This window comes from Lissotriton helveticus, chromosome 12 (genome assembly GCF_964261635.1).
Source record: "Lissotriton helveticus chromosome 12, aLisHel1.1, whole genome shotgun sequence".
Taxonomy (NCBI): domain Eukaryota; kingdom Metazoa; phylum Chordata; class Amphibia; order Caudata; family Salamandridae; genus Lissotriton; species Lissotriton helveticus.
The window spans coordinates 34,562,097-34,577,276 of record NC_136073.1 but is presented as its reverse complement, the minus strand read 5'-3'; the positions used below and the strand labels follow the sequence as shown (position 1 = coordinate 34,577,276).

General features: G+C 44.7%; 1 protein-coding gene across 2 annotated transcripts in view; it reads right to left on the bottom strand.

Moving 5' to 3' along the window:
- Positions 1-2,879: 2,879 nt before the first annotated feature.
- LOC144798596 (beta-1,3-galactosyltransferase 5-like) overlaps positions 2,880-15,180 on the bottom strand; it is a 209,582-nt gene continuing 197,281 nt past the window's right edge. For both annotated transcript variants that reach the window (XM_078669551.1, XM_078669552.1), the window contains exon 3: positions 2,880-5,810. In XM_078669551.1, the coding sequence (XP_078525677.1) occupies positions 5,251-5,810 (560 nt within the window). In that variant the 3' untranslated portion in view covers positions 2,880-5,250. The remainder of the gene's footprint in view (positions 5,811-15,180) is intronic.

Here is a 15,180-nt window from a genome sequence, read left to right as displayed (position 1 = left end):
AGAGAGCTGGTGTATGCTGATGTGATTCCTTCAAATCTAAGACACTAAAGTATGGGCACGCCCTAAACCAACACAAAGAGACCTTCTTAGCAAATAATATAATATGTGTATTAGGGAGGGTGAGATATAAGCAGCCGTGGGCCGTGGAGGGAGTTACGGTGAGGCAGGGAGGCGGGGAGGGGGAGAAGCAGGGTGGAGCCCTCTCCACCCTGCCCCTCCCCCTCCCCGCCTCCCTGCCCCACCATAACTCCCTCCACGGCCCGCGGCTGCTTATAAGTGTTGCTAACTCTTATTCATTTACAGCATGTTAACATACTATCACCATTCGCTTTTTATGTACTAGTAACTATGCTGGTAATTTTGCTACTGATAATATGTGTACTTGTATTATCTAAGATACTACGCCTGAGAAGACGGCATTAGTAAATAAACATTTCAAATACACATGTGTTCTTCTTAACTCCATGTTCTGGTTTCTAAGAAATATATAACGACCGACTGTTCATGAGTTCCACGTATCCTGAGGTACTATAAGTTCATATTCTGGATTGTCTAAACATTGAGAGTTTGTTATATCCAATGTGACACTGTACCTAGCTTGCTAAGGGGTTTTTGATTACTAACGTGAGTTTTGGGACACCCTAATTCGCCGAGGTTCCAATCCTCTGTCCACAGTTCTGTGTGAGAACAGAAACCCTGCGACAGGGGCACCCCCGACCCTTGCTGGAGCTTCATCACACTTGCGATACAACTCCAGCAATGCGCCACCTTTACGGCACAGATACATCACGCATCTGTGCTGTTTTTGCCCCATGATGCGCCGCATTGTAAATGCAGCACACCATAGGTGACGGAACAGCGGCACAGAATGACTAACACATCCCTGGTGATGCGCCAGTCATCATAAATCTATCCCTATGCTTCTTATCTTGTTAGAGATGAACCGCCATATGTATCATCAAAGTTTTTTGCATTTCCTAAATAGCGAACTTTAAGGAATAAATAGTGATTCTTTACCATTCCTAGTTTGCGATGAGCTATTTGCTAATTACAAATTACCCATTCATTTCCTTCATTTCCATAGGGCGGTTGGACTCACTTTTAGCTCGAACGGCTGAATGGATTTCCACGAAACTTGGCAAAATTGTAGGGACTGGTAGCCCGATGTGCCTTTGCTATGTCTCAAGATATATGCTCCAGTGGTTTTTACGAAAATTAACTTTGAAAAATATATATTGGGCTACATTGGCCTATATATATGTTGGAGCCCAAATGTAGCCCAATGTAGCCCAATGAAGCCCAATGTAGCCCAATGTAGCCCAAAGATGGCCGCCAGAGACAAAAAAAACAAATGTAGCCCAAATATCAGCCAGATGTAGCCCAACTATAGCCCAGTGACAGAATGACCAATCAGCTTCGCAAACCTCCGTTACGCGAAGCGGAGCGCTGTTACAGATATATATCTTTTTTTGAACGTTAATTTCTCAAAATCCACTGGAGCACATATATTGAGACCTAGCAAAGGCACATCGGGCTACCAGTCCCTAATATTTTGCCAAGTTTCGTGCAAATCCATTCAGCCGTTCGATTATTATTATTATTATTTTTTTTTGCCCCGCGGGGCCCTTTTAAAACCTCCACATCAAACCTAGGGGGTCAGCGAGGATCTACTATGCCCCCTTATGGTTATTTCCCCCTTTGTTTTGGCCTCCTCTTGTCTCTCGATCCTACCGAGAGACAAGATGGCGGCCGCTACGGACTTTTTGGAATGTTGACAGACGCCAGAGAACCAATCAGCTTCGCTTCACAAAGCTCCGTTGCGCGAAAAGTACGCGTCCTGGGACGCTGCCCGGTCCGCTGTTACAGATATATATCTTTTTTTAAACGTTAATTTCTCAAAATCCACTGGAGCACATATATTGAGACCTACAAAAGGCACATCGGGCTACCAGTCCCTACAATTTTGCCAAGTTTCGTGCAAATCCATTCAGCCGTTCGGGCTAAAAGTGAGGCCAACCGCCCTATGGAAAACTCAATGTTAAAAACACGTTTTGGGACCCCCCTTTTTTCTCGGCCCCCCCTTGACGAACCCCCCCCAAATTTTCAAGGGCTGCTCAGAAACAAAATGTGCCATTTTCCTGAAAATTTCAGCCAATTCCGTCTACAAACGCCAAAGTTATTAGACATAGAATTTTCAAAAATCCCATAGAGAAAAAATCCTAACTATATATACCTACTGGCGACAGCCAGTAGGTAATATATATATATATATATATATATATATATATATATAATATTTATTAGCTCCTATTGACATGACATTTTACAAACTATACACAAATGTCACACATTCATGCTGCTTGTTCTTGTAATGCTAGTGGAAATGATGCTATAGTTATAATGTTCTAATGTATCCGAACTGTCCGTCATAAGGATTTTGCAAGTCACAGGGGAGTTTCATGACTAAACAGAGGAGTGCGGTCAAAGTACTAATGCCTTTTAAAGGACATGAAACTCTGACATTCTTTGCTAAGTCCTTCTAATGTACCGATTTGTAGGAGCATGATGTCATAAGATTATTTGGTCCTGGAGCTGGCTGGCCCTCCAAGACTTTTAACTGCTCTGCTTGCTTCTGCATTTGGTCTCTCCTCGCTCTGTAATATTCGTCTCCCTACCCTCTTGGCTTGTGTGCATTGCCTCTCATTGTTGTACTGACCCTCTGTGTGCTGCCTCTCCTTGCTCTAACCTGCCTTCTTGTCTAGAGCCACTTTGTGCAGCCTCACTTCTGACTACAGGCTAGTTTGCTTTTATCAACGGTTCTATCCTCTGATAGGGAAAGCACCGAGGGGGGAAAGGAGGGAGTGTAACACAAGCAGTTAATGCATGGTGATGCCACTACTCAATTTTAATGAGTTTACACAAGACAGTATTTTCTTATAAATTAAGTTCTTGATTTATTTTTTCATATGTTTTGTTCACGGAAATTATTCACTTTATATGGAGCTGTCTGGAATATGATAAACGTACACAGTGAAACCAGGCCTGATGTCTCTGGACTGGTATTCTCAGGTCAGAGTTTGCAGACCAAGGATTCAGAATGGTAATTCCACACCTGGGAACACTGGGCTATTCGGAATTGCAAGTGGTGGAGTTCCATCTGCACTTGCATGAGGGTCCCAGTTTGTTATTTTCTTGCTCAGGCAAAGTGAAAAACTTCAGCCGCAAAAAGTTAATAGCTGTAGATTTTGACATGACTTCTGTGTCAAGCGATCGATTGCTTACCAAGGCGGTTTTTGTAGGTGCCTTCTTTGCCGGCATCTACGGGGACATCACTTGAATATCAATGATATGCTAACTGAAGCTCTGCATTATTGACATTGAAGGCTGTGTAGTTGTTGTAACCACTTGTTACTGCCTTACAGCCACTAGAGGGCAGCCAAGTATATAGTACATTTTGTACTATGGCTTGTCACTTCAGCAATGATTTATTGACAGGGCCGGACTGGCCATAGCGGGCACCGGGTGTTTCCCTCGTAGGCCGTAGGGTGGGGGCCGATTTGGGGCCCCTGCGGGTGGCTGTTTTTCTTACCGAGGGTCGACAATATCGCCCCCGGTAATAAAATCGACCGAAAACAGCCCTCGCAAACTGCTCGGCTGCACTCCCCCTCAGCCCAGGGGGAGGCACCTGAGCAGTTTGCCAGGGCCCGTTTCTGTTCCCAGTCCGGCCCTGTTTATCGAGCGCTCATAAACTTAGCGGAGTTTTTGCTGAACTCGACGCTCCAAATTGAGTGGCAAAGTGGCAAAACTCTGCAAACTCTACTGGCGTAGAGGAGTTTTCCGTCGACCCCTGCACCTTACATGAGCCTCCATTGGTAAATCTGGAGTGAAGCAAGGCAGGGCAAGTCGCTGTCTTGCATTATTCTGCCCTGGGAAGGCATATCTTGGGTGGAGTTTGTGTGTTCCCACATATCCACTCATGTATTTTTGTGCATTTCCAGATTTACTAAGACTGAAAAACTTGGGAATCTGTCAAAATCGTAATGCCTCCCTGATAGAGGCACAACGAGGAGAATTTTTGTATTTCTCCTTGTGAAACAACAAGTTTTTCTCTTTCTGAGGAACATGCCTTTAAGGATTGTTGTTGTGCAGGAAGGTTTTCCTCCAGGCTCTGTATCTTCAGCTGGCAGGCTGTGCTCTCAAGGGTGTCAGTGAAAGTGATGGAACGGCTGCAAGCAGAACAACATTCGTATTTTGGAGTATGTGAGACTAAGGAAGACTCTGGTCATCCATGACTCGATCAAGGCCAGGAGGCTCCTAGAGCTTGAGATTGGTTGTGTGTGTTGATGACATGGAGGTAGAGCCATGGGGAGTTGAGGTAGGAATGGAGGAGGTTTCTAGTTGCTGGCACACATGTGGCCTCCAGCACTGAAGGTTTACACCCCACCTCTATGTGCTCTGTCAAGCCTGTTGATTGACCAAGGCCTTTCTAGAATAGACCTCTCAGTCTTGTGATTTATCCTCGTGACACAACAAAAAGTCTGTGTTTGTTTTTGCATTGATATTCAGCTTCTTCTTCTGTTTTGCATGTGCAGCCAGAATGTGATTTAAGACACAGTTTTGAACTCCACTTGCTAAATGACTTCAACAGGCTGACCTTACTCTGGCAACAGATGGACTAGTGCCTTTCGGGAAACATCCTTTACAACGGGGTGTTTACACCGCGTGACTTTTACGACGCAGCCATTACAACGCAAGTCATTACTACGACTTGTGCTGAATGGCACTCTTGGTTAAGAAATAGTTTGATTTTCTATTCCAACACCTTCCCTACTGTTACGTGGGCTGGAGTTGGAATAGAAAATTAAATTAATCCTCAATCCAGCACCCTCCAAAGCAAGTCGTTGTAACGACTTGCGTTGTGAAAACCGGTTGTAAAGTACCGCGATCAAAATGATCACGTTGTACTGACGTACATCCATGTCTTTCCCACACAGTCACTGATGGTTCAACTTGGACAGAAAAACTAGTGGAAGTGTCTGAAAGGAAACCTCAGATAGAAGCAGAGGAACTTGTGCGTTGTACTTTTCATCATCCCACTCTCCATTTCTGGCTCCCTGAACCCCCAAAGACAAAGTCATGGCTCTTCCTAGTCTGACTGAGCCCAGTGAAAGTGGGGATGCCAGACGCTAATAAGAAGAAAGCATTCCTAACTTGCCCCAGGGGGCAGTGTAATGGCACCAATATTTTTTTTTAGCTTTTGTTTGAACATCTCACAGAAGAGCCTGAAAACTTTGCCAATAAAAAGAGGCTCATGATTAGAAGAACAATGATCAGAAGTGCATTGATCCAGAAGGGCATAGGTTCACATGGATCTTCTTTCTGGACATCCTGCCAGATGTCAATCAGTCGTTTTGGACTGATGCCATGGACGACCAGCGCTTCCTTGAAGGCACATCGGCTGTACCACCAGCGATTCATGCCTTCAACGCAGAAGCGGTAGTCATGCCGGTACGTCACACGGGCTGCCAAACCCAAGAAGCCAAAGTAGACATCATCTAGCGGAAAGACGGGCATCCAAGTGGAGGCACGATGTAAGGCAGGGATGAAGGTCCTTGGTATGATGTACCCACCACCAGATGGGAACATTGGGTATTTGCCACTGGGGTACATAGCCTCCTTGATTTTGTACTTTCCGGATCGTTCAGTGTCGGATCCCTTGTGGATGTAGCCGTGGACTGCTGCGGAGACATTCACTGTCTCCTTCAAGAATTTCACCAAGGCGGGGGGGTTCACATACTCATCGTCATCACCTGCCAAAAAGAAGAGAAAAGTGAGGATGTTGTATGATGAAAGTTACATTTTTTATTCTACATTTGCACCTGAACTGTTGATCTGCTGTGACCAAATGTTGTAGAGGACTCTGAACCAGGACTCAGAATTCCCATGAGAAATGTTCCTGGCAATACTTCCATTAATGTATTTATTTACACATAAGAGCTTAAACACAGGGTGGAGACATTAACCATGGTGGTGCGGTGAAGAGGAGATTGACAGTGGACAATATTTAAGCATTTTGCAAAAGAATGTATTTAAACTAAAACACTGAAACAGATTATTGTGTCTTCTTCCCACATTTCCAGGGTGAGGACCACCAGGCAACCTTCCAATTGGTTATTGTACCAATTCACTATCCATTCAACCCAGCATCTTGTCCTCAATACATATGTACTGTCTTAGAGTACTGAATTAATGGACAACACCGTGTCATTCCCATGGACATAGGATGCTGAGATTGTACCACCCTACTCCATGAATGATACCACTAGTAAAAAGTTTCTGGTAATGAAGTGCATAAAATGTGATAAAACATTCAAATACAGCAGTATGGGGCTACATATAATTTTCTAGGCTAGGAATATTTGACCAGGGTTAATACTGCACCTCCCATTGGTACCTACATTATTACAGAACTGGGTTCATCTCAGTAGTAAGTCTGGGCAGTGTGGTGTTTTCCGCACTCCACGTTAGTTTTTTCCTCACTTGCGTTCGTCAACGTCAATTTGGCGAATGTGAACGAGGAAAATCCACCTTCTGGCGAGATCTTTCCTTGTTTGCAATCATCAACATCAAGTTGGTGAGCAGGAGCATGGAAAATGAACCTCCCAGCGAGATTTCTCAACGTGGGCGGTCAGATTTCTCTTTGCGAGAGGTCACCTATGCTAGCGACGGCTGGGGCTCGAGTAAAAATCTACTCGAGAGGCATAAAGAAAGCAGAGCCCACTTGCACTGTGCGTGGTGCCATTTGCGATGTTTGCACAGTGCGGACAAACACCTGGCACTGAAAATCACAGTGAACGGCATTTATCTAATGCACTCCGCCACTTGCAAAGCTCTGCGTAGTACGGCGTAGTTTTTTTGCACTTCGCGGGGTTTCGTGTAGCATATCTACATGAACTCCGCACAGTCTTACTCACTAGCTCAGGGCAGTTAAGTTGAGTTTCCAGGAACAATTCACCAATTCTTCTAACATGTATTAATTTTTTCTTTGCCAGGGAATAGACCCTCCTGCAAGCTCACTGAATAGCTGAATACCATAGTTCAAGGGCCCGAATTTCAGCAGGTAGGGAGGTCTGTCAATCAAGTGTTAATGTAGAAATTCAAATACTAGAACCACATTAATAAAACACGAATAAGATTGTTCGTATAATGCTATGTGAGTGTCATGACTTTGAAAAGGTCCAACACCTTCTACCCACATTGGGCCTATCCAGGTGCTGCTATGCATTGCAGCACAATCTAAGTATGCATCTTAAACAAGGGCATATGGAGAACTTGGTTTTTGTCATTGTTTTTTTTAATTTGTTTTATTTATTCATTTTACGTCGTTAATCAACAAAAATGCAATACAATCTCAACATTCATACTGAACGTTATAGGAATACAGGGAGGAGACAGAACCAACCCTGGATGGGGGGCAGGATACAGGGGTCCCAAGAAAATGTGTGCAATGATTGCGCAGGTGGCTCATACCTCAGGTGTGCCCTGTCGAAACATTTAGGTGTCCCTGGTAGTCTCCTGGATGGTAGCAGGGTCGGTACTCTGGATTTCCAGTCCAGGAGTGCAAGTGAGGCCAAACCTGAGGGCAAGGGAGGACTGGTCTAGAGACAGAGTACAGGAAAGAACCCAGAATTCTAGACTGCACTAGGGAGGTGACCCTTGAACCATAGAGTGCAGTGTATAGCTATTTCTCTTGTTACACAAAGAAACAATAACATTGTAGACCATCAAAGACAACATCAAATGAAAATGCCGAAGGCGGTCATCCACCTTCCAGGTATTTCAGTCCAAAGTAGTCAGCCATGGAGGAGCCTGGTGGCGGAGGCTCCACCCACTCCCATTGGCCACTCTCAACCCGGGGCATAGGCCCTACGCAATCCGCACCGTCCCCACAGACGCGGTGGGCATCCTGATAGAGAGGTCCAGTTCTCATGGCAAGTTTTCTGTAGGCAAAAGGGAGAGGGGTGATAGTTGTTGATGGGCGGTGAGGAGAGGGAAGTATGAGAAGGGGAACAAGACAGCAAGAAGGACAATGCCATGGCAAGAATGGGGCTTTGAGTCGTAAGGGATCCATGACCATCCCTGTGGCAAGGACGTCAGTGGCAGTAACCCACTTTACAGTAGGTATGTACTCCATCTCTTGAGCTGAAATAGGAAACTCTCTCCACACTCGCTCATAAACATCTAGCTTGTCGTTAAGTTTATATGTGAACCGTTCATGAAGAGCCACTTGGTTGAGTCCTAGGAGCCATTGGGAATGGGTGGGACATGAGGGCTTGCGCCAATGATACAGGATACCAAGTTTGGCCACCGTCAAAGCAGTGGCCAGCCACCGGTGGTTGTGAATATTCCCATCAGTGGCATCTGTAATATCATGGAGAAGGGTCAAGTGAGCGGGAAACATCCTTTACGACGCAACTTTTACCACGCAGTGCCTTTACAACGCAGGTTTTCCAACGCAGGTCATTAGAACGAATTGCGCTGGGGGGCGCTCTAGGATAGGTAATAGTTTAATTTACTATCCAACACCTTCCCTACTATCCACGGGGACTGGAGTTGGAATAGTAAATTAAACTATTCACTATCCAGCACCCCCCAACGCAAGTCGTTGTAACGACTTGCGTTGAAAAACCTGCATCCCAAGTGAGCAGAAGAGTGCACGATATGTGGGTGTAATCTCTGTGGGTGCACCCATATACCACTGTCCAGAATGTTAGGATAGATCAACAACTCCAAATGTTGTAGTATATGTAACCACTCCGATCCTCCGCAGGGACCCGCAAGAAGCATCCATCTCCCAGTCCAGTGCGGGGGGAGGGCATCAAAAGACAGTGATGGCCCTGCTGGATGTCTAAAGGGGCCTCCGTGTCTCAGGGCAGTCCATGTGTAGGCGGACCCACCTCAGTCTTTCCCAGCTCTGGGGCCGTCTTTCGCCGAGCACCTCGGGTCAGCTAGGCATGGGCAGTGTGGGCAGCTGCCCAGGGTCTCGCACTCAGCTGAAAAAAAGGTTGCCCGCTTCACTGTGAAAGGCCACACTTTCACAGTTAGCCCAAGCATGGTGGCATTCCTGGTCGGTGCAGGGGTGGGGGGAGAGAAGAAATACGAATGGGGCTGCTACAGCAGTCAGGCCAGCAATTATGTTGGCTCAGTGTCAGCAACGAGGCAGCGCCTCTGTTAAGTACTGCCATTCTAGGTGCCTTTTCTGCATGTTGTTGCTAGGTGACAGAAGGGCCCTATGTTTCCAGGACCAGCCAGACACAGGTAAGGAGAGGTGGGTGAGGGGAGGAGGGAGCAACCAGATCAACTGGCTTTTGTAATCTTTGCATCACCCATAGCAACGATTCCTTTGATGTGAATGCGCATTTAAAATGTATGTAGAACTGCCAGTGCTAGAGCAGTGTTGTGCGAAATGCCTTGTACTGCTTCGCGGTCCGGGGTGGGGGGGCGCCTTTCCTGTGCCTCGAAGCACTGGAGCCAGCTGTAACGTCTAGGTGTGGGGTCCCCTTCCCTGGGCCTAGTAGCCATTACTCCCTCTTTCCTCTCCTTTCATTTATTTGTTCCTCAGTGAAATTGTCCAAAAAAGAAAAACACTTTGCTGGAAATGTCTTTTTGGGGACATTTTTTGTATTGCAAAATGCAGCCTTGGAACGGAGAGAAATAAAAGTTTCAAAATGTGAAAAATAATGAAATAAAGCAAGACAGAGCGGGTCGCAAAGTGGTCAGATTGATTTTATTCACACCCAAAACACATTAGCGCTACTTTACAGAGTTTGCCAGTAAAGCGCTACTCTTATTTTCTCTCCTTTCTTTGAACAACATTGTTTTCCCAGGGTGGGGTACGGCACCATTCCTGGAGGTACTGCAATACCTGGTTGATGCGCGCACCGCGGCTCTGTGTTCACAGATGTGGTCTTTTTAAACCATACTGCTCATGTTTTGTAAGGATATAAGTAATGGACATTGAAATGGGTCCCTTCTGGGCCCTGTAGTCATGTCCATAACAAACATGCAAAAGCACTCACTGTTTTCTGAATAATAAGTGCAAAAGCGTTAAGGTAACCATGTTGCTCCTTCCTACATTTCACGTATTACTTAATTTGCATTCCCAATGAGTGCTTACATTTTCCAGGATGTTGTTACTTTTTTTTTTTAGGCAGCATATTACTCTTAATTAATCGTAATTTTGAATTGTGCAGCTGCGGTCGGTAGGGGAGTACCTGCCGGGGCGGTGATGTGGGGAGGGGGAGGGGCAGGGTGGGGGGTAGTAATCTATGGATAATGGACGTTTACAGGTAAGTAAACATATAAATAAATCAAACGAATTTCGTCGTGTGCACTGCATTGCATATAGGGATGCAGTGCACACAACGAAATTCGTTTGATTTATTTATATGTTTACTTACCTGTAAACGTCCATTATCCATAGATTACTACCCCCACCCTGCCCCTCCCCCTCCCCACGTCACCGCCCCGGCAGGTACTCCCCTACCGACCGCGGCAGGAATTGTGTCACATCCAGGTGTTTATAGCAAGGCACAATTGGGTTGTAAATGAAGGCAGTGCGAGTTTCTCTCAGTGGGGCAGTATGGTGTTCATGGGGGGAGAGGATGTGACACTATCGTCAGCGCTGACAAATATGGGACTGGGTTCAGCTGTCATAACCAGTCCCCCAGACCACTCTCCTGAGGGAGCACAGTCCCATGCTAGACCTTAGAAGGCCCTGCTAGACCATAGAAGCCCTGGTCCCTTAGCACTGATGGAGCGAGATAGAAAACAAAATTTTGTTTAAACTCGCAAAGTCACATTTCCATAACATGAATAATAATATTAATGATTTGTGATGTATCGTGCTAATTCAATTTAGATTAAACTTTACACATGGGGGGACTAACATGTGTGCTCATAAACGTGCATAAGTGTTGCATCTTTTTGTTCGTGCAAAATAATAAAATAATTTGTTATTTTCGTTTTTGTCATTACTAACTGCAGCAAACCTAAAAGAAGCATGTGCTTATTTTGCTTTTCCTTGTCTATGTGATGTCATTTCTACTATTCTAGGTGCACATAAGTTTCATGGATTCATGAAGACTGGTAGATATAAATGCTGCTTTATTTGTTTGCATTTTGCTAGGTTATATTAGACTAATTGGGAGGGTTAATTAATTAGTAAACCTAGGGTGGATACATAATCAACATTATTTCTTTCATTAATACTTTTCTTGTGTTTGTTTATTACTAGAAAGCATAAGTTGCCTGCTTTTGGGCCTAGTTTGCTCGAGTTTGCTAAAGCTGAATTTTACTTCTGCAAAAGTCACGAGATGCCCATTCTGAAAAAGTGTTCGTCAAAGCTGCATTCACTAAGCAAATCTGACGTGCTGTCATCATTCTGTCGGACGTGGCCAAGGTCGGAAACCAGTGATAAAGGACAATTTTGTCAGCTCTAACTTGGCACCCGCGGAAGTGAAATGAACGCTGCGAGAACATTAATTTACAAATGTTGCAAACCAAGGAAGCTCCTGGTTGCATTCGGAAAAGACAATGGTTCTTAAGAAATGTGACCTAATGGAAGTTTTGAAATGTGGGTGACATGTCACTTGTCACTCTCAACCAATGGGACATCGTGGATTTATGAAAACTTTCCTTCGCTTAGATTAGTTAGCATAGAAAGGTATAAAAAGTCATGCCCTTAGGGATGGGCTGGCTGCTGCTTTCTGACTTTCCGATGAGGGTGAAGTGCTGTCGGACTTTGCGTGGAGCACGTAAGAATCCTCAAAGAACTTTACTTTATTTTTCATTTATTTAGCTTAGTTAGGGACTTAGGTTTTAAAAATGCTAAACTTTTAAATACTTACTTAAACTTTGATTCGCTTGATTAAACTGTAATTTTCTCATGATTCTTTTCAAAAATGCTTACTTTAATGCTTATAAAATTATGTTTATAAAACTACCTTTTGAAATACCATAATTTAGTAAATAAAATCTTACTTTTGACAAACAAGCTGGTCTTGATTATTCAGAAGTGCAGGTTACAATTAGCTAGATCACATCGCAAATGGTGGTCGTTTAAATAGTTAGGATTTGTTATAATGACAACATTCTTTCCGCAAATGTAAAAAATTGTATATAGTTTGTAAATAGGGTGTATATAGGTTAGATTTGACCACCTGATTCAGTAGGCCCAAATATGTCATGTTTATAAATGGGTCCATAAGTTAGTGTAGAATTTGTTTATAGGTTATGAAGTTGGGTAGCGTTGTTTATGATATATTTTCTATAGGCCGCTGGATCAGCACCAGCAGGTGGACCCTAGCGGAGGCAAGTGTGTGTTAACCTTGAAGGCCTGTCCACCACAATCCATACTGAAGTTCACCTCCAGTCTTGCGGGCAGGCCTATGAAACAGCACACCTTAGAGCAGCTGTGACCCTGCCACAGAGGTCACAGGACCCTTGAGAAGGGTTGGCTATAGGGCAGTGCGTTTGGTGCGATCGCACCGGCCGCTGACTTTGGTTGGGGGAGTCATGTTTGCAAGTATATTATGTTTTTAAAAGCACTTGCTGCCTCCTTCCTGGCCACCAGCAATTTACAGCAACAATAAAAAGGTCATGATAACTCAATTGATTATTGTTCTTCTTAGAGAGTGGTAGAGTTTTTTCAAGTGGAAGTTTTGACTCCTGAAAAGTAAGCGCTGAGGGTTAATGTGCTTGCTGCAAAGAACATGTACCGCTAATACCTGCCTGACCTGACCGCACGCTGCACTTTGTTCCTGGGGCTCTGTCTCCCACAAGGCACACCGCACTTTGTACCGGGGACTGCATTCCCCACAAGGCTTCACGCCAGGAGGCGCCATCGGGAAGCAGACGCGCCCGGAGGTGCATAAAAACAGCCCAGGGCTCCCGCAGCGTGGGACGCGCCTGGGTGTGCCCGGGCCGCACCCCGGTGTAGTCAGGGCCAAGGGCCGGCCCGTCCACACCCGTCGGACCACGGAGAAGGCAGGACTGGGCTCCCTCTCTAACATCTAATTAGTGGGACAGCAGATTGAGGCTTCACAGACAGCAGGTACTCTGGTGTTTATGGTTCTAAGCCTCTATTTAGTATTGTAACTCCTGCTGTATAGGGTCTTTAGCACTTACATTTTTGACTTCATTAAGAGTGCACGTAAGGGATTAGTGGTGCCTTTGGATGCCTTTATTATCAGGGCTGGATCAATGCTCAGTCATGAGATTGAGTTGATGGAATGACGACTGTCATTAGACCCTCTTACCTTGGCGAGACGCTTATCTCCAGGTACTTCTTCTTTGGATGGTGCATTACAAACATGCCTGACCACCTGCTTGACCACAAACCCACAGAGTTTGTCACAAGGTTCGTCGCCCTTATATACCTAATTTGGATACACACATTGTGTCTACTTTAGACGGACCAAGTACAGCCACAAGGGCCAGGACTTCTAAATCCGATAGTGAAGAAAAGAAGAGAGCGACATTGGAAAAGAGAAAGAGGGGTGTGGGTACTCAGAAACAAATATATCGAAAAGGGTCCCCAGCGGTGCAACCGGAGGCAGGACAAACTAATTCCATTAGTACACAGAGTGATATTGCTCCCCATTACTAATACTGAGTCTCCCCGCCGATGCTACTACCGATACCGATGCAGATGCTGCCCTGGACACTTTTATCACATGATTTAAGGAATTATTAGATAGGAACTTCACCTCCCTCTGGGATCGTTCAAATCATTTGGAAACTGTGATGAATAATACAAGTGGTCAAAGGGAGTCCTCTCAGAATGTTGCTAATGCAGGGGGGGGGTGCTGCCTATTGGCCCAGATGTTGGCACAGGATCCGATTCTTTGATCCCATTACCAGCACCGCCTATAGGTGTTCCATCTGGAAATTCATGTGTAACATGTTTAACTTGTAGCAAAGTTAAGGATCTTTTTGTACTTAAGCCTAATGAAGCACCGGGAAATCCGCACCATGCCACTAACACATGTAATATATCCGGGCCCCTCAGAATTCACCCTCTACTAGTTTGCCTGACCCAGCTAAGTCAGGTAATGGTGCTTCAAATTTTATGAGAAAGGGTCACCATGATTCTAATGTGGAGGTCTTGGGATTACCGGCAGAGGCTTGTCCATACGTCAGGGGTACCAACTCTCAAGAAAGAACAGGGGGAAACTTGGCTTCAACTACGAAATAAATGTGTGCATTGGCTATCTAAATATAGGAAGTTTAAGGTATCAGACATGTATAACATCATTATGGTTAGAAGAGTTGGGTGGGTGGGGATGTCACCAAAGAATATCGAGGGGGACTGCATAATGATTAACTTTCGCAGTCCACCCATGGCCAGATCACTTTTGAGGGCACAGGAAGATTTTATTTCTAATTCCACACATATTTGCACATTGCCATTGGGCTATTTTTTATAAGCAAGTTCCCGGGCCCCTGACAAATAATGCTCCCTACCTAACCCTGCATAACAGGTTATCACCTTTGTCTGACTTAGATAGTCAGGACTGACTAACGCCACCGAAGCAGATCCCCCAATTAACGCATATGTGTACCCCCCTGAGCTAATGGGCCATGCTCTGCTTCATAAAGTTGACCTACAGATGAATACAGATGTGTGCTCTTTGGAACCTATAGATCACGCACTGTCTGATGAAGCTAGTCCCCTTATGGATATAGATGTGAATTGCTCTGTGTTACCTAACAAGCTAATTAATGATTGTAACCTTTTAATTACTAAGTTGGAATGTTGCAGGTTTAGAGTCTGAAGTACTTTTATCAGAGTGGCTAGATTTAGTACAGGAGCAGGATATCCCTATGTTTCAGGAGACATGGGACACAAAAGACATATATATTTATGGGTTTGAATGTCATAATACACTTGCCCTTACTTCAAAGCTTGGCCACCCATCTGGTGGCCTTTCAATCTGGGTGAATACTGCGGCTGGAGGTACTATAAAGGTGTTAGATACCTAAGATGATAAATTTCATGGGGTAATATATAAAAGGGGTATATCCATGTGTTTAATTAATTTTATAACAATGATTTTTATTCTGTACCTAATATACATTTTATCAATTTGTTTAACTGTATTGCATCCTTACAGCTTG